This window comes from Oncorhynchus kisutch, linkage group LG5 (assembly GCF_002021735.2).
Source record: "Oncorhynchus kisutch isolate 150728-3 linkage group LG5, Okis_V2, whole genome shotgun sequence".
Lineage (NCBI taxonomy): Eukaryota > Metazoa > Chordata > Actinopteri > Salmoniformes > Salmonidae > Oncorhynchus > Oncorhynchus kisutch.
This window is the reverse complement of record NC_034178.2, coordinates 42,180,980-42,207,515: the sequence shown is the minus strand read 5'-3', so window position 1 is coordinate 42,207,515 and position 26,536 is coordinate 42,180,980. Positions and strand designations below refer to the sequence as shown.

At 40.7% G+C, this 26,536-nt stretch overlaps 1 protein-coding gene across 1 annotated transcript; it reads left to right on the top strand.

Moving 5' to 3' along the window:
• Positions 1-682: 682 nt before the first annotated feature.
• On the top strand, positions 683-17,627 carry LOC109891538 (type-1 angiotensin II receptor-associated protein-like). The gene is made up of 5 exons (XM_020484088.1): positions 683-709; positions 1,219-1,253; positions 2,516-2,624; positions 17,013-17,043; positions 17,497-17,627. Exons 1-5 carry the CDS (start codon positions 683-685, stop codon positions 17,625-17,627), a joined length of 333 nt encoding a protein of 110 aa, XP_020339677.1.
• The last annotated feature ends 8,909 nt before the right edge of the window (positions 17,628-26,536 follow it).

Sequence of the window (26,536 nt, the reverse complement as noted above, 5' to 3'; positions counted from 1 at the left end):
GAATGAGTAGGTGTTCTAAAACATTTGACCGGTAGCATTTAGAACTAAATACTTTTAGACTTTTACTTAATAAGTATTTTGATGGCTGACTTTAACTTGAGTAACTTTCTATTAAGGGATCTGTACTTTTACTCAAGTATCACAATTGGGTACTTTTTCCACCACTGCTGCAGAGGGAAGTGCAAACCCACAGTAGACCAATGGGTGGGAGATAGCAGAGAAGAAAATCATCAGAAATACTTGTCATCCTTCCTGGAACAGCCATCTATAGCCTTATTGGACCACAGGATATTCAACTTGTGTATGTGACATGTATGAAAAGTGACCACCTTAACCAGTTCAACCAGAATGCCTATAATATTGTTTGTGTGTTTGGATGTGAACAGGTTTGCCCACATTCCAATAAATACATGGTCTAATGTTTATGATAATTGATTTACAGAATGGTGACCAAGACCACCAACAGCAGATGCTCACGTGTTTTTTGCAAGTATGAAATAAGGTGAAGAGTGGAGACGGATATTAAGGGTCACGTGAAAGGAGTCAGGCTGTTGTCACATGGGTTGTGTTTCTTTCCCGGGTTAGGAGGTATTCAGAAGTTTTGAGTGTGAAGTGTAACAATTATTTATGGAATCCTCAAAAACCGAAGGGGGCCTAACTACATCCGTATTGGCCTGAAAATATGGAAATTCCTGCCATAAACCTCAAGGTAAAGTCGGTTGTTTACATATTTACATATTTACAATGCTCACTGTATTTACGCTGTTCTAACACAATCTGCACGAGAGTTACGTTGTATCGTCCACAATGTTACAGGAACACAAGCCATGCCGTTATTGTAGAGTACAAAATAGCAACAAGTGTAACAATATTCTCCCTTGTATAATGCGTGACGTTTTATTCCTCAGTGACTATTCTTTTTTATTTGTTTTACTCTACATCGTTGGGAAAAGCTGGTAAGCAAGCATTTCATGGTGAAGTCTACACCCGTTGTGTTTGGTGCATGTGAAAAATAAAACGTGATTTGGATTTGAAATGGCTGAGTCCCTGGTTATACGTTTCCAATCAATTCAAATTCTATATTTATTGTGAGTCACTGATCGTTGAATGAAATGTCAGGCAATAATCAAAAGTGGAGTTGACTGCAGGCAGACTCCCTTTCACTGGGAATAGAACAGTTTTAATATTATGTAATTTAAAAAATAATTGGCCCCACAGGCCATAGTACTGGTGTACTGGCTTCTGACCGTCTGGTAAGTGGATGGGTTGGCTCCTCAAGGGTTTTTAAAACTTTTTCATACATCTGTGGAATTTCTCTTGTTGCCCTCTCCAACTGAGGAAAGTGGTCTACTCTGCATGCTTCACTTGTGTTGTGTTTTCTCAATGGGTGGCTGCACAAACATCATGCCCTGCATGAAAAGATAATATAGTTAGTCAGTCACACAAGGCTGTCCTTAATTGCAGGCCTACATTGTATGGACCATTTCTCACCTACATGCATTGCATCCAGTCAATTAAAATTGTCAATCTGGATAATTATATTTAGGCCTACTCTTTTAGAGACGCTGCGCAGCTAGCAATGAGGAAGCGGCCCTCTTCTGGGGGGGCAGAACTGATTGAATTGACCTGGAATCGGGTGTTGGACTCGGCCCGGGAATCAAAATGAATGACTGCCCAGAATCAACCCAAGTACATTGGGCTGTTTCTGTCTACCGGAATTCAGCCGACTTTGCCGGCATCTTACCAGAATTCCCCCAGAAGCGGCCCAATGCAATTTGAAATAAATGCATACAACATTACCCCATTTTAGTCGTTTTAGATATTACTATTATACATTTTATACATACAAATTTGACCCATCCACAAATAAAAGTAATTTAATAAAAAAAATTACCCCCTTTTCGTCTCATCCAATTGTCTTGTCCCATCGGGGGAGGCGAAGGTCGAGAGCCGACCGTGTCTGCGTGCATGCGCCTGGCAATTGTGCATCAGCTCATGGGTCTCCCGGTCGCAGCCGGCACGGGTATCAAACCAGCATCTGTAGTGTCTTAGACCACTGTGACACTTGGCACTGGTGCCACTCGCTAGCACTGCGCCACTTTTTAATGCTTATCAATTTGCACAAAGTATCAAAATACTAGATAAACAGAACTCTTAAAGTTAATTTAAATGTTAATTTAATTTTTGGATCACAGAAATACAATTAAATAATGAAATATTAATTATATAAAGCAGCCCGTGTAATCATCTGCCGGAGAGTAGCCACAATTGGCCCGAGCCCCACGTAATACATTTGGGCCAGATAACTCACACCGGAATCGGCCTGAGCTCAATCCTCACATCTTAGCCATAAGTAATACTGCCGAAGGCAGCCCAAACTTGGGGCCACATGATGTCGGCGGAGTGGCCCGACTCTCAGCCGGAATCGGCCCAGATCCACTGTGCTAGCTGGGTAGTGTATACTGAAAACATTTGGAAGGATATGCAAGTGCGTGTGTGTGTGTGTGGTTCCTAGGGGCTGTATGGCCTGGCTGCCCCCCTCTTATGCCTGGGGTAACCTCAGTGTCCTGGCTCTGGGTGTGTGGGCCATCGCTCAGAGGGACTCCATTGATGCTGTACTTATGGTGAATCACTGCCTCTTACTCATGTACTGAGACAATAGCCAACAGTAGTCACTCTATCCATTCTATTTCATTGGGCCCTGGACAGAGGAGTCTTATGTGTTCGTTTTGAAGCATATCTACTCCTTGGTGTTGCTGTTCCAGGCATGCTATCAATAAGAATCATCCTACCTCATCTGGCTCTAATACATATTTGTCTTGTATTTCCATCTGTGTTTTTCTTCCAGTTTCTGATTACAACTTCAACTTTGGTTAGTATGAGTTGGTGTGAGTAGAGGCAGCAAGTGTGAACCATTAGCTTACAGTAAAGCTAGTTACTGTAGCTTCAAGTGTTAAAAATAAGGTTTGGAGGTTTGTACAACTAGTCTCACACAAAGGATTAACCCTGAACTGATCTCGACAAAGTCCGAAGCAGGGTGTGATGCATGTGCTTCAGTCAGATACCATCCTAGTGCCAAGGTGTTGTAGAGAGGAAATAACTTTCTCAAGGCTGTGCTCTTGCCTGGGTTGTTTCATGTCATTGGCCATGAGAGAATTGTAGAGCACAGGCAGATTAAACCAGAATCAAGCTAATTGAGTTACAGAGACAGTCACAAGACAAATGCACATGATACACCTACTAACTAGTGGACCAGTTAGAGAAGAGCTATGCCTTTGTAGCTGGGTTACATAATATAATTGATTAGCAAAATAATCTGATCTCAATTCAAACAAATACAGTATAAAATTAAATATAATTAGACAGTTGTATCTATAACGGCAGTGGCAGAAATCAACCAGCTCCCTTATCAACTCCCATTATGCTGGTCTGAGTCGCTCTGAGATTTTAGCACATCATAAGTCTTGGGTGTTTTTGTAGATGGTTCTCACTCCTCACTGGAACAGGAATGTAGTTTAAGTTGTCCCGTAGACCAGTAAGACACGCCTGAAAGCCATTCATATATGAACAGTACCAATTGATTTGTTGGCTCTGTTTGTTTTTGATGCTCTCTGATTGCTTGACTTTGGGGGGTCTCTGGGTTCAAGGTGGTCTCCTGCTGTGCTACACACCAAAGCAACAAGGTGTGTGTCTATTAAAACATTTAACGCTGATACGTGTAAGTACAGTATATCAGTGGAGGCTCCTCAGAGGACGATCCTCAGTAAATGTCCACAAAAGTAATGAAACATTAAAGTTAGCCTTTTTAGGTAAAACTATACTAAGTACAGTGCCTTGCTAAAGTATTCGGCCCCCTTGAACTTTGCGACCTTTTGCCACATTTCAGGCTTCAAACAAAGATATAAAACTTTTTAAGAAGTCAACAACAAGTGGGACACAATCATGAAGTGGATCATGATTGAAGTGAAGTGGAACGACATTTATTGGATATTTCAAACCTTTTTAACAAATCAAAAACTGAAAAATTGGGTGTGCAAAATTATTCAGCCCCCTTAAGTTAATACTTTGTAGCGCCACCTTTTGCTGCGATTACAGCTGTAAGTCGTTTGGGGTATGTCTCTATGTTTTGCACATCGAGACACTGACATTTTTCCCATTCCTCCTTCCAAAACAGCTCGAGCTCAGTGAGGTTGGATGGAGAGCATTTGTGAACAGCAGTTTTCAGTTCTTTCCACAGATTCTCGATTGGATTCAGGTCTGGACTTTGACTTGGCCATTCTAACACCTGGATATGTTTATTTTTGAACCATTCCATTGTAGATTTTGCTTTATGTTTTGGATCATTGTCTTGTTGGAAGACAAATCTCCGTCCCAGTCTCAGGTCTTTTGCAGACTCCATCAGGTTTACTTCCAGAATGGTCCTGTATTTGGCTCCATCCATCTTCCCATCAATTTTAACCATCTTCCCTGTCCCTGCTGAAGAAAAGCAGGCCCAAACCATGATGCTCCCACCACCATGTTTGACAGTGGGGATGGTGTGTTCAGGGTGATGGGCTGTGTTGTTTTTACACCAAACATAAATGTTTTGCATTGTTGCCAAAAAGTTCAATTTTGGTTTCATCTGACCAGAGCACCTTCTTACACATGTTTGGTGTGTCTCCCAGGTGGCTTGTGGCAAACTTTAAACAACACTTTTTATGGATATCTTTAAGAAATGGCTTTCTTCTTGCCACTCTTCCATAAAGGCCAGATTTGTGCAATATACGACTGATTGTTGTCCTATGGACAGAGTCTCCCACTTCAGCTGTAGATCTCTGCAGTTCATCCAGAGTGATCATGGGCCTCTTGGCTGCATCTCTGATCAGTCTTCTCCTTGTATGAGCTGAAAGTTTAGAGGGACGGCCAGGTCTTGGTAGATTTGCAGTGGTCTGATACTCCTTCCATTTCAATATTATCGCTTACACAGTGCTCCTTGGGATGTTTAAAGCTTGGGAAATCTTTTTGTATCCAAATCCGGCTTTAAACTTCTTCACAACATTATCTCGGACCTGTCTGGTGTGTTCCTTGTTCTTCATGATGCTCTCTGCGCTTTTAACGGACCTCTGAGACTATCACAGTGCAGGTGCATTTATACGGAGACTTGATTACACACAGGTGGATTGTATTTATCATCATTAGTCATTTAGGTCAACATTGGATCATTCAGAGATCCTCACTGAACTTCTGGAGAGAGTTTGCTGCACTGAAAGTAAAGGGGCTGAATAATTTTGCACGCCCAATTTTTCCGTTTTTGATTTGTTCAAAAAGTTTGAAATATCCAATAAATGTCGTTCCACTTCATGATTGTGTCCCACTTGTTGTTGATTCTTCACAAAAAAATACAGTTGTATATCTTTATGTTTGAAGCCTGAAATGTGGCAAAAGGTCGCAAAGTTCAAGGGGGCCGAATACTTTCGCAAGGCACTGTATATACTGTATATATATATAACACTTCCCCAGATTGCCTTTTTTTCAAATCTTGTCCAATCAATTGAGAAACATCTCAAAGATGATCAAAGGTTCTGAATACTTATGTAAATAAGGTATTTCTAAACCTGCTTTCGCTATTTCATTATGGGGTATGGTTTAGATTGATTAGAGAAAACAAATATTTTATCAATTTTAGAATAAGGCTGTAACAATGTGGAGAAAATCAAGGGGTCTGAATACTTTCCGAATGCACTGTACAGTACCAGACGTTACTATACCGAACAAATTATAAATGCAACAATCTCAGATTTTTCCTGAGATACAGTTCATATAAGGAAGTCAGTCAATTAAAATAAATAAATTAGGCCATAATCTATGGATTTCACATGACTGGTCAGGTGTGCAGCCATATGTGGGCCTTTGAGGGCATAGGCCCACCCACTGGGGAGCCAGGCCCAGCCAATCAGAATTCGTTTTTCCATACAAAAGGGCTTTATTACAGACAAACTCCTCAGCACCCCCCATCCCCCCAGCAGGTGAAGAAGCCGGACATGGGTGCAGCTTTATGGTAGAGAAACAGCTCTGGTGAACCTTCCTGCAGTCAGCATGCCAATTGCACACTCCCTCAACTTGAGCATCTGTGTCATTGTGTTGTGTGACAAAACGGCACATTTTGATGTGGCCTTTTATTTGTCTCCAGCACAAGGTTTCTTGATCTGTCAGGTGGGGGGATTATCTTGGGAAAAGAGAAATGCTCACTAACAGGGATGTAAACAAATTTGAGCGAAATACGCTTTTTGTGCATTTGGAAGCTCATGAAACATGGGACCAACACTTTACATGTTGCATTTATATTTTGTTTCAGTGTAGTATTTTGATTGGCAATCATAAGTTTTAGCTCTCACATTACTTTGCCCTTTGATATTACTGAGAAGAAACTAGTCTGTATAATTTCTTTTTACCAGTGTTTCTATAAGCATTCAAGTGCAAAATGTCTGCCATGCATCAGTCTTAATGTACATGAGAACAGAGTACTTAGTATTTTTTGTATTTTATTAGGATCCCCATTAGCTGTTGCAAAAGCAGCAGCTACTCTTCCTGGGGTCCACATGAAACATAATACAGAACATCATTAGATAAGAACAGCTCAAGGACAGAACTACATAATTTGTTTTAAAGGCACACTTAGCCTACATATCAGTGCATACACAAACTATCTAGGTTGAATAGAGGAGAGGTGTTGCTTTATCTGTTTTTAAACCAGGTTTGCTGTTTATTTGAGATGGAAGTTCCATGCAATAAGGGGTTTATATAATAACTGTATACTTTCTTGAATTTGTTCTGGATTTGGGGACTATAAGAAGACCCCTGTTGGCATGTCTGGTGGGATAAGTGTGTGTCAGAGCTGTGTAAGTTGACTATGCAAACAATTTGGCATTTTCAACACATTAATGTTTCTCATAAAAATAAGTGACGAAGTCAGTCTCTCCTCAACTCTTAGCCAAGAGAGACTGGCATGAATAGTAATTTATATCAGACCTCTGATTATAATTAAGAGCAAAATGTGCCACTCTGTTCTGGGCTAGCTGCAGTTTAACTAGGTCTTTCCTTGCAGCACTGGACCACACAACTGGACAATAATCAAGATTATACTGAACTAGAGCCTGCAGAACTTGCTTTTTGGAGTGTGGTGTAAAAAAGCAGAGCATATCTTGATTAAGGCTAGACATCTCCCCATCTTTACAACCATTGAATCAATATGTTTTGACCATGGCCTTACCTTACATTGTAAACTGTCAAGTAAGTTGGTCTCAACTTGTTCAACAGCCACACAATTCATTACCCGATTCAGCTGAGGTCTGGAGCTTAGGGAATGATTTGAACTAAATACAATGCTCTTAGTTTTAGAGATGTTCAGGACCAGTTTATTGCTGGCCACCCATTCCAAAACAGACTGCAACTCTTTAAGGGTTTCAGTGACTTCATTAGCTGTGGTTGCTGATGCCTATATGTTTGAATCATCAGCATACATGGACACACACGCTTTGTTTAATGCCAGTGGCAGGTCATTGGTAAAAATAGAAAAGAGTAGAGGGCCTGGAAAGCTGCCCTGTGATACAACACACTTTACATGTTTGACATTAGAGAAGCTTACATTGAAAAGAGAAAACTTTGAGTTATATTAGATTGCCATATCATGTATTCAGAGCTGAGGTTGATCAATGATTTCAAAGGCTGCACTGAAATCTAACAGTACAGCTCCCACAATCTTATCAATTTCTTTCAACCAATCATCAGTCATTTGTGTCAGTACAGTACATGTTGAGTGCCCTTCTCTATAAGCATGCTGAAAGTATGTTGTTAATTTGTTTACAGAAAAATAGCATTGTATTTGGTCAAACACAACATTTTTTCAAACAGTTTGCCAAGAGCTGGCAGCAAGCTTAGAGGTCTTCTGTTTCGTGTCTTTGGCTATGCCGGATTTAGTGATATAACATGCTATTCTATAAAATCATTTTCCCGTATTTAAAATTACCTGATTGAGCTAATCATGTAAATGTAATTTTTATTTGACCTTTATTTAACCAGGTAGGCTAGTTGAGAACAAGTTCTCATTTGCAACTGCGACCTGGCCAAGATAAAGCATAGCAGTGTGAACAGACAACACAGAGTTACACATGGAGTAAACAATTAACAAGTCAATAACACAGTAGAAAAAAAAGAGTCTATATACATTGTGTGCAGAAGGCATGAGGAGGTAGGTGAATAATTACAATTTTGCAGATTAACACTGGAGTGATAAATGATCAGATGGTCATGTACAGGTAGAGATATTGGTGTGCAAAAGAGCAGAAAAGTAAATAAATAAAAACAGTATGGGGATGAGGTAGGTAAAATTGGGTGGGCTATTTACCGATAGACTATGTACAGCTGCAGCGATCGTTTAGCTGCTCAGATAGCAGATGTTTGAAGTTGGTGAGGGAGATAAAACTTCAGCGATTTTTGCGATTCGTTCCAGTCACAGGCAGCAGAGAACTGGAACGAAAGGCGGCCAAATTAGGTGTTGGCTTTAGGGATGATCAGTGAGATACACCTGCTGGAGCGCGTGCTACGGGTGGGTGTTGCCATCGTGACCAGTGAACTGAGATAAGGCGGAGCTTTACCTAGCATGGACTTGTAGATGACCTGGAGCCAGTGGGTCTGGCGACGAATATGTAGTGAGGGCCAGCCGACTAGAGCATACAGGTCGCAGTGGTGGGTGGTATAACGAGAGTCGGGGCACCACAAAATAACGAGAGTCGGGGCACCACAAAATAATATAGAGCTGTTATCTTCCGAATAAACTCTTAAAGACCTAGTCATATTTTACATCAATTGCAGTCAATATTAATCGTCATCTTAATTCAGTCTCATCTGAAAGTTGTAAATTCTTGGTTATCTGCACGAACCCTGGCTAACAAGTTGAATCAGCAATACAAAATTGGGTTTTATTTATTTACCAAATACCTAACTAATCACACAGAATTACACATACACATCATTAAATCATAACTTGATTACAAATGACGTCATAAAGGAAAACGTCCCTGGCGGGTGGAACAGATATGACAGCTTGTTACACAAAAGAAAAGGGTCTGGGTTTGAGTGAAAGAGCGGGAAGTCTGAGGAACAAAGGGCGAAGCTGTGCTATCGTAAATACAGTATCTTATGCATTCTAAATTACCGCCCATTTGGAAAAGGAAAATACAATAAATATTTACTCTGAGCGGCGCTTCGGTAGGTTGGTGGTAGATGGAAGGCCGTGTTGTCCAACCAAGTCCTTTGTCCGTTGAAGAATGTTTCTGGTTGTCAATTGGATACGTTATAGTAACGTCGTTGTGTGATAGACGGGATACTCTGTCTGTTCCTTCCTAACCCTCGTTTGCATCTGCTGTTGCTAACTCAACGGCTAGGAGGTATCACTTCTGTAGTGAATAAGAGTTCAAAGTTCATACCATTTGCAAGCAAAGCTCATGGTGATGTTGGCTTCGTTCTGTAGTTTTTATCTGAACCATTCTGACATCGGACCGTCGTCCCCACATCCTCGGAACAGGAGGTTATATTGTCGTCAAGGTTTATATAGGAAGGGAGAGGAGGGGCGTGTTTGAAAAGTTTTATAGCCCACGTCCCCTCACAGGGGTGGGCCACTTATTGAGCAGAGCCCTAACCTGATAAAAACCCAAATCTCACATTTTAGAAGCTAAAATCACATTTCAGAAGCTAAAATCACATTTAATTTAATTTCATATTCAAACATTTAAATTGAACAACAATTCCATGTGAATCCGATAACTGTTATGTGTAGACTTTCCACTGTAGAGTTTGTCATCTTATCATTGATGAGAAAGTCTCAGATGACAACCGAACTGACATCATATTCATTAATTAAGTACCACTGCATATGTTCAATTGGTCGGATTACCAGAATATAGTTCATTTCCCCGCACCTTCTGATGTTCCCAGAATCTTTATGTTAACCAAGGGGTTTGTAAAAGTAACCTCCGTAGGGTAGAGAGAGGAAAAAGGGGGGAAGAGGTCTTTATGACTGTCATAAACCTACCCCCAGGCCAACGTCATGACATCTGTTAGAACCAGTAAAGGCTGCTTTACCATTCTTGGGTAGCGGAATTACTTTGACTTTCCTCTAGGCTCAGATTAAATATGATAGATAGGTGTGGCTATAGAGTCCGCTAACATCCTCAGTAGCTTTCCATCTAAGTTGTCAATGCCAGGAGGTTTGTCATTATTGATTGATAATGCTTTTTCCACCTCTCCCACACTAACTTTACAAAGTTAAAACTTGCACTGCTTTTCATCCATTATTTGTTTTTTTTTATGCATGAATATAATTGCTCACTGTTTGTTGTGGGCATTTCCTGCTTAAGTTTGCCCACTTTGCCAATGAAAAAATAAATAAATAAACATTGTTTTCTGTTGAATAAGCCATCTGATTTGTTGAAAGATGGAGTTGAATTTGTCTTTCCACCCATAATTTCATGAATTTTTTTCCCATCATTCTTTGTCATTGATCTTGGCTTCATAATAAAGTTTAGTCACAATTTCTCAATTTGCAGTAAGCCAGTCAGATGTGCAGCCAGACTTATTAGCCACTCTTTTTGTCCCATCTTTTTCAACCATACAGTTATTCAATTCCTCATCAATCCATGGAGCCTTAACAGTTCTAACAGTCCGTTTCTAAACTTCTTAATGTATAGGGGACGCTTGCGTTGCCAAAACATTTCAAACTACTTTTGTAATGCAACTTTAGGTATTTTTAAACGTTAATAATCGATCAAATTGAAGACGGGTCTGTGTTCAATACAGGAAGACAACAAACCAACGCTACTTTTGCGCACTCTCAACAGTGTTACCCAGTTCCTAGATGGCCGTACTTCTTCATTGCACAAAGGAATAACCTCAACCAAATTCCAAAGACTGGTGACATCCAGTGGAAGCGGTAGGAACTGAAAACAAGTGCCTAAGAAATATCGTTTCCCAATGAGACCTCACTGAACAGACAGAGACCTAAAAAAAAAAATCTGAACGGTTAGTCCTCTGGGTTTTGCCTGCTACACAAGTTATGTTATACTCACAGACATCATTCAAACAGTTGTAGAAACTTCAGTGTTTTCTAACCAAATCTACTAATAATATGCATATCTTATATTCTTGGCACGAGTAGCAGGAAGTTGAAATTGGGCACGCTATTTATCCAAAAGTGAAAATGTTGCCCCCCATACCTTTGGAAGTTAACAGGTGCATGTTTATTAATAATTGGAAGAAGCAATTTCATCAAGTGCAGCCTCTGGATGCTCCTCATTAATCACATCAGACCAACCATTTTTTTTTACATAATCAACATAAGTCACAGCAAAATCTTTTGTATGATCTCTTATAGACCCAGCTGTTGGAACTTTGGTTTTCCTGGATATAGACACTATATTGTGATCACTGCATCCAATGGGTACGGATATAGCTTTAGAAGTACACCTTTTTAAGGTAGTTATTCCACTTTCATCAAGAATATTAAGTCAGCTCAAACCCCTGTAAAATCCTATTTATTTTCTTTTGTTTCTTACATTTTTCGCTCTGCATTTTTTAAAAGGGCTCGTAAGTAAGCATTTCACTATTAGTCTGCATCTGTTTATGAAGCATGTGACAAATAACATGGAATTTGATATGATGTTTGTCCATTTTCATCATCCCATCCCAAACATCTCATGGTCATTTCCTTTTCACCTATCTCACTGCTTGTGATTTAAGTGTTATCTGTAGCTTTCTGTCTGTGAGTAGAAACTCCTCGTCTGTTTGGTGTCTTTATGTTCTGACCCGGTTTGTGTTTTGTCTCCCCTGTGCTGCTGCCCTCTGACCCCTCAGACTTAGAGACCTCAGTGGACAGTCGCTGCACCACGGATAGTGCTGACAGTGCTTTTTAAAATTGATTTTACCCCTTTTTCTCCCCAATTCCGTGGTATCCAATTGTTTTAGTAGCTACTATCTTGTCTCATCGCTACAACTCCCGTACGGGCTCGGGAGAGACAAAGGTTGAAAGTAATGCGTCCTCCGATACACAACCCAACCAAGTCGCACTGCTTCTTAACACAGCGCGCATCCAACCCGGAATCCAGCCGCACCAATGTGTCGGAGGAAACACCGTGCACCTGGCAACTTGGTTAGCGCGCACTGCGCCAGGCCCGCCACAGGAGTCGCTGGTGCGCGATGAGACAAGGACATCCCTACCGGCCAAGCCCTCCCTAACCCGGACTACGCTAGGTCAATTGTGCGTCGCCCCACGGACCTCCCGGTCGCGGCCGGTTACGACAGAGCCTGGGCACGAACCCAGAATCTCTGATGGCACAGCTGGCGCTGCAGTACAGCGCCCTTAACCACTGCGCCACCCGGGAGGCCTGACAGTGCTTTTATTGGCTACCGCTACTGATCCCCATCCGTTTTCATCATGCCTTTCCTTCCATCTTCCACTCCATCCTCTCCTCCCCTCACACAAAGTAAAGGAAACCGCTGGGCTGAAGAGCTACAGGCCTACCTCACTTTTATATTTTCTGACTGTCAACTCCTTTACATGACTGCAGAATCTGTAGTTCAGTGTTCTGTACTCATGTCTTTCCATCCATATTCCTCTGCCAATCACACATCATATCTACATGTCCCTCCTTCCTATCTAAATCACTGCTCCCTAAACTCTACGACAATTATTTGTACATATTCTTGCTTGATGTTTGTTTTCGGTGTTTGTAAGACAAAAAAGTAACAAGACTATTGTGGACTGCGCCTGTATTTATCAAAATAGCTAAGAATAAGGTTGAACATTTTAGGTCATAAACAGATGATTGGAGATTTTAACACAACTTTGAGTACTTTGTCTCTGTGTCCAGATTGAAGGATGTTAGGTAGTTTCATGAGCCAATGCTGACTAGTGTTAGCGCAATGACTGGGAGTCTATGGATATCTACTACCATGCAAATTAATTTATGCAGAACATTTTTTACGTTGTATTTTTAAGAAATTATATTTAAGTCAAAATTACCAATTTTGTTTTGCCTCAGTGTTTTTGTTCTCTGGTTTTCATATTCATATTGTGAAAGCCAAGGTTGGCTCTTATATTAGAATTGATTGCTTTACGTTGAAGCTCTGATTAAGGTTCTAGGCAGCCAATAAAAATAAAGGTAAAATAAAAAATTACAATTAAAATTAAAATTGGTATTCTGTCTGAGTGACCATCCAGGATTGGGGGACTGTTCAGTATGCACTAGTGCTTCATCATGAGGGAATTCTGCAACCTGTTGTGGTAGGGTTATCCCCACACTTTTGTTTGAGATGTGGTGTTTGTAGGGCTCATATACAGGGTTTTCGGTGTAAACAATTCCTGAGCAGTCTGAATTTAAAAACATTCAGTCCATTATCTCCTGGTTGATGTCCTATTCCATTTTTTTTCTTCATTGACTGTGGCTCATCTGAGCACAGAGACACGATACCATTTTGTGTGTGAGTCCTTCAGGTTGATCTCATTCAATGTAATTCGTCAAATGTAATTTGCCATTTTCTGAAGGAACATTTAACCTCCTCAAAATGGAAGTTGATGTTTTCGCTTTTTATGTTAAATCTGTAATAGAACATTTGACCGTTTTTATTTGAGGCTCAAAGAGTGCATTCAATTAAGCATGATTTGATTGACCATATCCAGAAATGTGTCCTACCGGCTGATCAATATGTAGCCAGAACTTGAGAAGCCTTGAGTTCAAATTATCAACATTTTTAAGTGATTTTTATTTCAACTTTATTTAACCAGGAATGGCTCATTGAGATTATCAATCTCTTTTTCAGCGTCCTGGCCAAGATAGGCAGCACCAAGTCATCCAGTTGAAAATGATTTTGTAAGGCGTTCCAAGCCGATGGCACAGAGTACATAAAAGCCCTTTTACCAAATTCAGTTCGGTCATTTGGAACAGTTAGCAGGATTAAGTCCTGCGAACGAAGAGCATACCCACAACATTTCTGAACAATGAAAATGCCCAAATAAAATGGTAGTAAACCCAAAATGGCTTTTGTAAATAAAAGTATACGAGTGACTAGAGGAGGCCAGCCAAACCTGGTATTTAAAATGCAGTGGTCCGTAAGAGTTTTGCGGTTTAAAATAAATCTCAATGCGCCATGGTAATGGGTGTCAATTGATCTCAAACACTAAGTGGAAGCATTCTTATATAAAATATCCCCATAGACATAAATTTAGCTGATACTAGCTGCCTCCTAGCTTCAAAAGAAAAGCAGGCCTTATTCCTAAAATAAAATCTCAGCTTCATTTTTTTTGTAAGTTGCTGAATATGCAGTTTAAAAGTGAGGCTGTCATTAATTAAAATTCCAAGATATTTATAAAGGTTTAGACTAATATCATTACCCTGACAAGTAGTAATAGGTGAAAGGTTGAGGTCCCTTTCTTGCTTTAGAAAACACCATTAGTTTAGTCAGTATTGAGGATAAGCTTCAATTGACACAAGGTATGTTGAACAGTATAAAAAGCAGTTTGCAAGTTCTGGAAAGCTTTTGTGAGAGACGAGGCACAACCATAAATAACAGTATTACAAGCATGAAAGGGAAGTTGTACTTTTGTCTAAATTATTTATATAAATAGTGAATAAGAGGGGACGAAGTACAGAGCCCTGGGGCACACCATTACTAACAGACATGAGCCCATCAAATTGAGTGCACTATCAGACAGATGGTTAGCAAACCATGCAACTGCATGCTCTGAAAGACCTACACTCAACAATCTCTGCCTCAGTATAAAATGATCAACTTAGATCAATAAAAAGTGAGAGAGTGCTGTTTTTTGTCAGGGGCTTCAGTGATATCATTTAAAACCTTCATGGGAATGGTAATTGGGCTATGTGTCTTCCTGATGCCCAATTTTGTACATTCATAAGTATATAATAACTCTTAGCTGTTCACTCAAGGGTTTCAAGTATTTTCACCAGGGACTTGAGATTGGCCTATAATTATTTCAAATAGTTAGATCTCCCCCTTTTAAAAGTGATAGGACAAATGCTGATTTCCAGATCTTTGAAATTTCATTACATTCCAGGGTTAGATTGAACAGATATTTAAGTGGTTCAGCTATGAAGTCAGCTGAAAGATTTAAAAAGCAGGGATCAAGAAGATCAGGACATGCAGGCTTTCTCTGATCTATGGATTTCAGGGCTTTTTGTACCCCCTGCACTGAGAATGGCAAAAAGCTCAAAGTTAGACCAGCTCTCGCTGGTTCATCCACACAGGGTTGTACAGAGACAGAGGACACTGAATCAAACAGCCTACCAGATGATACAAAGTGCTCATTGAAACAATTCAGCATTTCAGTTTCGTCATATACAGCAACAAAGTCCTTCGATACACATGACGGTAATTCATTAACATTACGGTTTCCAAACACAGACATAATAGCCTTCCAAAACTCTCTAGGGTCATTCAGGTTATCAGTGGTAACGGACATAAAATATTCAGACTTGGCCTTCCTGAGAAGAAAAGAACACTTGTCTCGTGACTGCCTAAAAAGAAGCCAATCAGCATCAGAACATGATTTCCTTGCTTTAGCCCAGGCTAGATTACGTTTGTGAATAATACAAGACGGCTCAGAAGAAAACCATGGTTTATCCCATGCTTTAACTCTGAACCTGCTGAATGGGGCATATTTGTTTACTATTTGGAGAAAACCATCATGAAACAATTTCCAGGCAGCTTCCACACCAGGAATAAGCTCAATCTTGTTCCAGTCAAAATAAAACAAATCATGAAAGAAAGCCTGTTCATTAAAACTCTTCAAATTTCTCTTACGAATAAAGCGTGGGTTTGTCTTAAACATTAGTATTTCTAACAGCAACAACAGCACAATGGTCACTTAAATCAAAACACATCAACTGCAGAATATTTGTGGAACATTTGTCAATCTCAAGTCAATCAGTCAATACATTACTCTGGAGAGATTTGGGAGAGTGGGTGAGTTAATCAACTGGGTAAGATTCATAGAATTACAAAACATTTTTAAATCATCAGACACCGACTTTAACAAACACCAGTTGAGATCACCAATCAAGATCATTTCACTGTAAAGAAGTTTAGACATAAGGTGCATCTGAGAAGAAAATGCATCACAGAGAGCAGAGGGGGGTCTATAACAGCCAATCACAGTTAGAGAGACCCTTTGAAACCTCAATATTCAAAGCAATAAATTCCAACTGTTTGCAAATAGTTTGACTTTGCCACACTTACAAGGAATTTAGTCTTTAGATATATAGCCACACCCCCACCTTTCTTAACTCGATTAGTAACCATTTATACAACTATCCTTATCAAGAACAGACTTGCTGAGCCAGGTTTCAGAAAATACAATTACATCAGCATCAGTTGATTTAGCCCAAATCCTAACCCCATCAATTTTTAACAGGCTGTGTACATGTAAATGAAAAATACCAAAACCAGATCTAGATTTTAAAATCAGAGGGGGTTTGGAGACATTACATATTAGGGTTAGATTGCACATTACCTTATATTAACAAAAGAAGAATAACTAGTCACCTCTGTTTAATAACCTTGCACGGCTTGTCTTTTAAGACACCAACTGCAAGAAAAATTCTACAAGTGGGTTTCCAGACAATACAAAAGTCATTTAAAACCATTAGACTTTGGTAGTGACACAAGTTCGTACTGTTCACATCATGCCACAAATGCATCGGCACTTGGACGAGTGGATGGAGTGAAAAAGAGAGAGTTCCCACAGACAAAATGTCTAATGGATGGGAGAGCACATTGTCAGATGTACTCACCCAGCGACAATGTTCGTTTTCTCCGGAGTTCAGTAAAGTCAATGCACAAAGCAATACCACAAAAATAGTCATTTTCTCTGAGAGATGTAAGAAATGGAGGCCAAGGAAAAGTAAGGGGAGAGAGGGACAGTGTGTATGTATGAGTCTATATGTGATTGTGCGTGTGAGTAGATTGGGTGTGGGGGTCGATTTGAGAAAACGGGTTGGGGATTGTTGAGCTGCCTCTAACAGCCAGGCGGGGAGTGATGAGGAGCAGCTTGGACGAGACACTCTGTGGAGGGAAAGCTGAGGGAAGAACTCAGGCCAGCCAGATATAGGGTCACTTTGGTAAATTTCAAGTTAAGAAGTGCAAATAGCGAGGGGGGAGGGGTGTATCTGAGTTGAGGGAGACCCGCAATCTTTACACCAGCAAAACAAAATAGTTTGCACTACAAAACAAGGAAATTGTGGATTTACTCAACCATAAATGAATAGGTTATTAGTATGTTAAAATCTACTAGTCACAGACAAACGACTTGACATGCTGCCATCCTGGATTTGGCGTGATAGTATGTCACCGTGATATGAATGTCAGTGAAGTGAAACAGGTTTCTTTGATATAATGTACTGTACCAGTAACTTTATTTTCAAGACCTTTCGTCTAATCTCTGCACAGCAGGCTTCCCCAGTGTAACACGAAACAGAGATGCTTACCAGTCCATTGACCAGCAGGACCAGACAACCAGCTCAGCCAACCCCTTCAACCAGGCCAGGGACACCAAGGCTGGAGCAACAAACTCCTACTGAGAGCCAGCACAGCACTCACTTTATTCTCTTGGAAATGCATGGTTTCATGAAGGAATCCATGTTTTTGTTAAATTGTGTTTTTTCAAAGCCAATTCAGTCTTCCTTTCATATGGGTATCTGAACTGTAAGAGTCCTTTGTATATTATTCTGTGCTTCATTCAATTCCTGTAATGGTTCTCTTTTGTTGAAGGAGAGTCGGACCAAAAGGCAGCGTTGTGATGATTCATGTTATTTTAATAAAGGAAAAACTATACATAAATAAACTAACGAAAAAACTATAAACGTGAGAACTCAAAACAGCCCTATCTGGTGCAAACACAAAGACAGGAACAGTCACCCACAAACACACAGTGAAACCCAGGCTACCTAAATATGGTTCCCAATCAGAGACAATGACTAACACCTGCCTCTGATTGAGAACCATATCAGGCCAGACATAGAAATAGACAAACAAGACATCCAACATAGAATGCCCACTCAGATCACACCCTGACCAACCAAAACATAGAAATATACAAAGTAAACTATGGTCAGGGTGTGACAATTCCTTACCAATAATGTCCTGATCTAAATACATACTGTTGTGGTAAAATATGACATGTACAGTATGCTTGATGCTCAGGGTACTGTCACATACACTGGCATATGGAGAGAACTTGAAATACCTCAGTCACTGCATAACAGTAAAATGAGAGCTGTGATTACATTTGAGATGTTATGGTACGAAATCACTAACCACGTTTCCATCCACAGTTTTTATGTGAGGAAAGTCCTACGGAAACAAAGTTTCATTACAATTTTCTAAAGGACAACCGATAATTTGCTCTTTCTACACTAGCTAGGTTTCCATCCAATTGGCGACAGATTTTCTTGCGAGTATTCCAAAATCCGCATAAAGAAAATCTGTGCATTTTCCCACCAGTGGTGTTCCCACCAAATGGACGTTGGTGGAAAATAAAAATCAGTGAGCGATGACATAGTGTATGGAGGTACATTTATCCAAAACTCCAATTTCGTGTCGCTATCAACCACGCTCCATTTTGGCTAGACTGCCCCCTTTGCTTGCAGTGCTTCTTTAAAAAAATAAAAAATAAATGTAAAAACCTTTTGTTGTTGTTGAAAACACAAGTCTTCTTTTGCACTTTTGACCCCACAGCTGTGGGCGGGCTTTAGTGAGAGGTGAGGATGATCCTTTTCCATTGGTCAGAAATTTTTTTGAGTGTCAATTTGGCTACAACCAACTGTTCAGCCTTTCTTTCCAACACAAAGGAAGCCATTGCGTACACTTACGAAGAAGGACTGTGTGATGATCTCAGGTAAGCAGCACTAGGTCTTCTTCCGTCCAACTTCTACATAGCTAGTAGTTAGCTCCTACGATTGTGTCGGTTCATAACATTAAGGTGTTTCCACAACCATTTTTCGCTTAAATCAATTTACTGACAAAAAGATTCCACCATGTAGAAAGAACAAATGATCTGTCAACATTTATCAAATTGTACTGAAACTTCCTGGTTCCTTCACAGCTGTCGTGATTTGTTTTATATGGTATGACTTTATGCGCATAACTGGATGGAAAAGTTATGGTGGGATCTTTTTGTTTGTAAAATTAATTCTGCGAGAAATGGCTGCTGAAGCGACTTTATGGTCAAATATTTATATTGGCCTAATAACCATCATATTGAAGTAAACTTGGAGTCAGGTGAGGATTTGGTGTGGTCCTCCCGCTATGACTCGAGAAAACTGCAGTTTATTAGTCTACAGATGAGAGAAATTATGATTTGATTATATTTATTAGGATTACCCATTAGACAAAGCCAATTGCGACAGCTAGTCTTACTGGGATCCGACATATAACAAAAAATACATAAATTAATTCATGGGGTTGTGAACGTGCCATCCTTGTGGTGACATCCTTGTGCCATGTCTGAAGAAAGATCTTTGTTGTCATAACCAATGTTCCCCCTAAGCTCCGAATATGTGTGGGCAGGCAACTCCCCCGGGACTGCTTCACAGAAGAAATATCAGCTCGCCCTGCGCAGAAACGCACAAGATTAAACTTCACTGAACTATCTAGTTTTCCCTGTTTAATACCTGTCAGTGTTTCCCTTTACAGTAGGAACTGTGATCGAATCAACGCAATATTATCTACTTTCAATGCAACATAATGAAGCAAAAACAAACTATGCAAGACTTGGTATGCAAAACTGTTGTAGTCAGTATGTGTCAGAGTAGGATTCTGTTGCATTGACAGGCAAGACTCAGGCAGGTACTCTACACAGACCGGTGCACCATAACCAATCAGCTGCAGTAAGCCTATATGCAAATAGACCATTGCCATATATGGATCAGTGCCATTCACTTTGAACTGGACTGTTTTTACAGAATGAGCTTGTCTTGAGATCAAACCGAGAGCTACATGTAGCACAGTGTACACGTTAGTTCATATCCTTTGCTAGTGAGTTATTAGCCCAGTCAAATATCATTTGTAGTCAGCAATGGGGGAGTGATTGCTTCCTACAAGAGCACTTCTAGACATCTTTGAAAAAGAGAGTCGGTAAATAGCTTTTTTTTGTCTTAAAAGGGCAGTGTTGTATTTTGAGACAGGCTTGAATAAGCTAAGTTGCCAATAGGCAGAAGGTACCCTCATAATTTGTCTGATTCTCTTATATGGGAATAATGGTGCATTTTATTTTGTTAAGTAATTTCTTGCATCAAGCAACACAACTAAATGTAAGTCACTTGTCTGAAAGACAAGTAGATAGACAGGTTAATGTCAAGCCCTTCATGTTTTTTCTCTCAAATTATTTAAACTGTAGGCCTACATTGAACACCATACTTTGATTGCTACTGTAGGCTGAATGATAGAACAGCTATTTCCATGTTAGCATGCCATGGGATGCATTTTCTCCCTTGTTTTTTTATGGTTGGCCACTCTGGAAGGCCTACATTATCATCAAATAGCCACAGTAGCCTACTTAAACACTGGTATAACTGTAACTTAAAGCTGGGTACAGCCTCAGTGTTCACAGTCAACGCGTGCCGGAGGTTCCACAGAATTCTCACAATGTTCAAGTTTGCACTCAGCAGACCTGAAATTTGCTCAGTGATGAAAAACCTTAGAGGGAACATTGGTCGTAACCCTGAAAGATGGACATGACAAGTTTCCAACAGTATTATTGTCAGTGTTTGGACTAACCAGTGCTCTGGTTTTGTGTTATTTTACTAAACCTTATGTTACTGTAAGCTATCCATAAGCTATTTTCAGCACCACCTTCTCCTCGATGTTTCTAGTTTTACTTCCCCATCTGACTGTACATGACGCACACTGCAGCTTTCAGGAAGGACTTAAATAATTTGATCTATTTGTTGTGAAACTGAACATAACCCTCTCAGGGTAGTTCCTGTTTCAGGATTAGGAGTGTCATGAGAAGGTCAAGATGTAGTCACATGCTAGTCATTTGTTTTGCAATGGTACTGTGACATCCTTTCACTGTGAGTGTACTTTTTGAAATCAGACTTGTATCTCTGTCTGAACACACAGTATGAGATGCTTCCCACTGGACAAAGATGTCAATTCAATGTCTTTTCCATGTTGGTTCAACGAAATTTCATTGAAATGACGTGGAAACAATGTTGACTCAACCAGTGTGTGTGCCCAATGGATTGGTGCCTTCCATACCGTCTGGGTTAAAGCTATAATCTGCAGTTGAAACAATAGCAAAGCGCCACCCTGCCTCTGATTTGGTAAAAAGCTGAGGGATCAAGCTTTAATTTCCTGACTGATGTCTTCAGATGTTGCTTCAAAATAACCACAATTCTTCTCTCCTCATGATGCCATCTATTTTGTGAAGTGCACCAGTCCCTCCTGCATCAAAGCACCCCAGAACATGATGCTGCCACCCTGGTGCTTCACGGTTGGGATGGTGTTCTTCGGCTTGCAAGCTTCACCCTTTTTCCTCAAAACATACGATGGTCATTATGGCCAAACAGTTCTATTTTTGTTTCATCAGACCAGAGGACATTTCTCCAAATGGACAATGACCCCAAGCATACTTCCAAAGTTGTGGCAAAATGGCTTAAGGACAACAAAGTCAAGGTATTGGAGTAGCCATCACAAAGCCCTGACCTCAATCCCATAGAGATTTTGTGGGCAGAACTGAAAAAGCATGTGCGAGCAAGGAGGCCTACAAACCTGACTCAGTTACACCAGCTCTGTCAGGAGGAATGGGCCAAAATTCCCCCAACTTATTGTGGGAAGCCCGTGGAAGGCTACCCAAAACATTTGACCCAAGTTAAACAATTTAAAGGCAATGCTACCAAATACTAATTGAGTGTATGTAAACTTCTGACCGACTGGGAATGTGATGAAAGAAATAAAAGCTGAAATAAATAATTGTCTTTCATATTTAAATGCACTTAAGCCTTTGTCAAAGAACACAACTCTTAGTCTTACACACAAATTCCATCACAGTCATTGTATGTCCCAGCAGTGTTGAGTTCTTCTCTTGATCAAACAAACTCTTTATTGATCTGAGTTATCAGCCACATTGATTTGAGTAACATGGGTGAATACCAAACATTCACCACCTTGAAATTCTATCTACAAGTTAATAAAAACATGACACCTAACATATCATTTACATTGTTCATGGAGTGTTTAATTGAATTATCCAGGGTAGACAGAATTGCATGCAAAATGTACTTTAAAAAAAGTATTGCTAAGCTCCTTGCAAATGCTATACCTCTTGCACTTGTCTATGAAAACACTAGACAATTAAACAATTTTGTAGCTCAAACAATGGATGTTTTACACTTGCCTCTATATATGACATAGCCAGAACAGCACAGATCACTGTTTCTTTCACAGTGCACAACACGCCTACCTTTGGCTAAATTGTTTTCATTGACTCTTTATCAGAGAGCCTGTCTGACAGGCATTATAATAGAATCCACTTGAACTCTTCTTGAACATTTTATAGTGCAGTATGAAGTCGTTTTTATTAAGGTACCCCAACCCCCCACCCCCCACCCCCAAAACAGGCGGTACCATCTCCCTAATGATGTTCCTACCATGCTCCTTCCTTTTCATTTCTCCCTCTCCCCTCTCTCCTCTATTTATTCTTCACTTCTCTTTGTTTCTGTCTCTCTCCTCTCAGACATGACTCTGTTAACCTTGGCCCTGATATTCCCTGTCAGGAGCGGCGGCTCCACAGCCCCACCACTGCTTTGATTTATCAGAATAGACTGGACAGGACACAGGTCTACATTGGTTTACAGCCCTGCCCTTTTCACACTCAACTGTATTTATCTTGTAGGTATTATATGTTATACATTGTGAAAGTAGATTTGAACAGAAAATCTAAGGAATCTAAGAAGAATTCAGGATTTGGCTATTAGGGGAGAAATCACTCTGGTATGCAGTTCTTCTCCTGACACTTGTGTGGAGTGCCACACAGTGCACTTTTCACATGGGAGAAGAGAAACAGCATGTGACTTAAAATTGGCCTGTGATCATCACACATCAGTAGTGTTGCTTGATAGTCTACCACCTCTCCTGTATGAACCCGTTGTAGTTGGAGTGATAATCTATGCCTCCTGGAATTGAAAGTACGTGGTACCCGCTGTGTGTTAACCCTTGTATGGTTCATTGTCATCAGGTTGGCTAAGGCTGCATAAGCCTTATTTTTGTTCATGTAGCTTCCACTGCATCTCTGAGGAAGAAGTGCCTCTATAGGAATTATATGATCGCTCCTCGTCTCTGAAATACCCATATCACACCACATGCTTCAGTGTTGAGTGCCTTTCTCCTTCCTCTCTCTCTCCCTTTCTTTATTTTCTCTCTCCCCCTGTGAGAGCATCTGGGAGAGGTCTTAATTAACGAGTAACTGATCTGTTAATGATTCATTCCTGCTGAGCTCCTAACGAGAACGGAGGCTGGAGGAGGAGGAAGGGGAAGAGGAGGTGGAGTAGAGCAGGGTCTGTCAGCCCCAACCAGCTGATGATTAATACAGGGACTGCTGGGCTTTGTCTCCTGAGTCCTGCATGGTGTGCTACTGGGTTGACACATCCTCTGACACACACACCTGTGATCCCTCCCAGTCAAGGACACAGTGACTGCATTTGTTCTGAGCAATAAAAAGAGCTCTGTTTGTCAGGTCTTTCATTGCGTAAGCAATGATCCTCCAGAGGTTTTCTGTGAGTGAATTCCAAAGCCATAAGAGTATGGATTTTTAGCATTGTAAGAAATGCCTCATCAGTATTGGACTGATCACCAAATTCAAAATGACATCCAATGGTGAAGGATTTTGCAGGGATTTGGGTTTTATTGTTATATTACATGGAACAAGACCGTGCGCATACATAAGTGGAACAGGCAATTCCTCCTTTGATTGTTTTAGCATTACTTTGGAATTTTGCAAGGATTCTGTGTAAAAGAAGAAGGAATGACAGTAAGGCTGTTCCCTATAGAACATTTCTCACTTTGCACACCTTGTCAGCCTCACATACAAGACATACAGTATTTACCACTATGCGAGGTCATTGATCGGAAGGGTCAACAGTTCCCTGTTTTCTCCTACTTCCTTCCATACTGCGACACTCAAAGGCAGATAGAAGTGTCACGGATGTGAAATGGCTAGCTAGTTAGCGGTGGTGCGCGCTAATAGCGTTTCAATCGGTGACGTTACTTGCTCTGAGACCTTGAAGTAGTAGTTCCCCTTGCTCTGCAAGGGCCGCGGCTTTTGTGGAGCGATGGGTAAAGATGCTTCGTGGGTGTCAGTTGTTGATGTGTTCAGAGGGCCCCTGGTTCGAGCCCGGGTATGGGCGAGGGGACGGACTAAAGTTGTACTGTTACAGAAGGAAATCAAGAAAAGGCCACGGTTCCAGTGTATTATCTAGAGCTGTACCAGACTGAGCAACATTAATGTAAGCTCTCGGGATCAGGCGGCTTTGAGAGGCTACCACACTGCTACTGTACATTGTCTTTATCTTGTCTCCACAGGAGTGTGATTACATTTTACATTAGCATTTTAGTAATTTAGCAGACACTTATCTAGAGTGATTTACAGTTAGTGCATTCATCTTAAAGTAGCAAGGTGAGACAAACCCCCTCCCCTCTTTGTTTTTAGACTGCTGCTACTGGCTGTTTATTATCTATGTGTAGTCACTTTACAAATTACCTAGACTGTTTATACCTGGTTCTAACAGGCAGTCATTGACCTGATCTTGAACACATTCTAATTGTGCCCACATTTTTATACAAGTGTAGTCGATTAAAGGACGCATCTTGTCTGTTTACACTTAAAATATCAGGTCAAGATCAGGGCGAATGACGCATGTTAACGGCGGGAGCTGTAAAAAGACCTATCACTCCAGCTGGTGTGTGTGTGTGTGTGTGTGTGACCCATACTGTGTGTGTAACTGCCCTAGTTTCAGTGGATCCAGTGGGTGTGTGGTTCTCCTGTGTGGACTGGTCAGTGTGTTCTTGTCACTCTGTTCCATCAGCATCTGAGCTCCCTGTTGTAGCCGTGGAGACCGAGGACAGTGTGAACTTCAGAGAGACAGGGATCAGATTAGAAACCCTAGGCTGAGAGACAGCCTTCAATTATACAGCTGAGAGACAGGGAATAGTGAAGGAAATTGACTTGCATTGACATTGTCAGTGAGCCTGTGTGTTAGTTTGTGCGTGCGCATGTGTGCGTATGTGAAGAGGTTCGGTTGTTGCTAGTGAGATGTTTTTTCCTTGAGGATCCACAATCCCATGGGACTACTCTCTTGCCCTCTGACATTTTTCTATGGCTGCCCCAGCACCTGTCACCTTGGTGATAAGGGGATCAACATTGATTCCAATTACTGTTCAACACCTGGCTGGGATCAGTCACAGGTCATCAATATCCTCTATAGTGGACAGGGGATGAAACAAGGTTTAGATGTTCAAGAGATGATATACGACCACGGGGAGGCAGTGGATGGCCAGAGCAGTTGCAAACTCAGTCTTTACTCTGCTGTCACAAATGTGTTTTTAATGAGTGTGCACCCCTGACTCCTCTGCAGAGGAGAGACAGCCCTGTTCTAGAGGTTCAGCCTGACCTGAATATTTTCTGAGAAGCAGCGGGGCTGAACAGACCTAAAATCACATACTGTAACGTAAATAACCTTCACCCTCTGCTCTACATCATCCATCTGTATGTAGGCCTGGTTTTCCTGCATAGAGGTCATTCCTGCTTTTATCCACAATACAAAGGGGATATTAATTACTGGTGAAGCAACGGCTTTCTTATAATATGGGAATACGTTTATGTATGGACATGTCTTCAACAGACAAACAAAAAAAGAAACATACAAGAAAATGGGAAAGGACAAATAAAGGAATAGTATTTACACCAGATAAATATTTATAGGTAACTGACACAATAATGAAAACACTTAATGAGGGATTCAAAGTATATTGACAGCAGATACTTCCACATACAGTGCCTTCGGAAAGAATTCAGACCCCTTGGCATTTTCTAAATTTTGTTAGGTAACAGCCTTATTCTAAAATAGATTTTTTTAAATCCTCATCAATCTGCACACATTACCCCATAATGACAAAGCAAAAACAGTTTCAGAAAAGCTCATTTATGAAATAATAAAAAACATATCACATTTACATAAGTATTCAGTAGCTTTGGCAGCAATTACAGCCTGGAGTCTTCTTGGGTTTGACGCTACAGGCTTGGAACACCTGTATTTGGGAGTTTCTCCCATTCTTTTCTGCAGATCCTCTCAAGCTCTGTCAGATTGGATGGGGGGCATTGCTGCACAGCTATTTTCAGGTCTCTCCAGAGATGTTCGATCGGGCTCAAGTCCGGGGTCTGGCTGGGCCCCTCACGGACATTCGGAGACTTGTCCCAAAACCACTCCTGCGT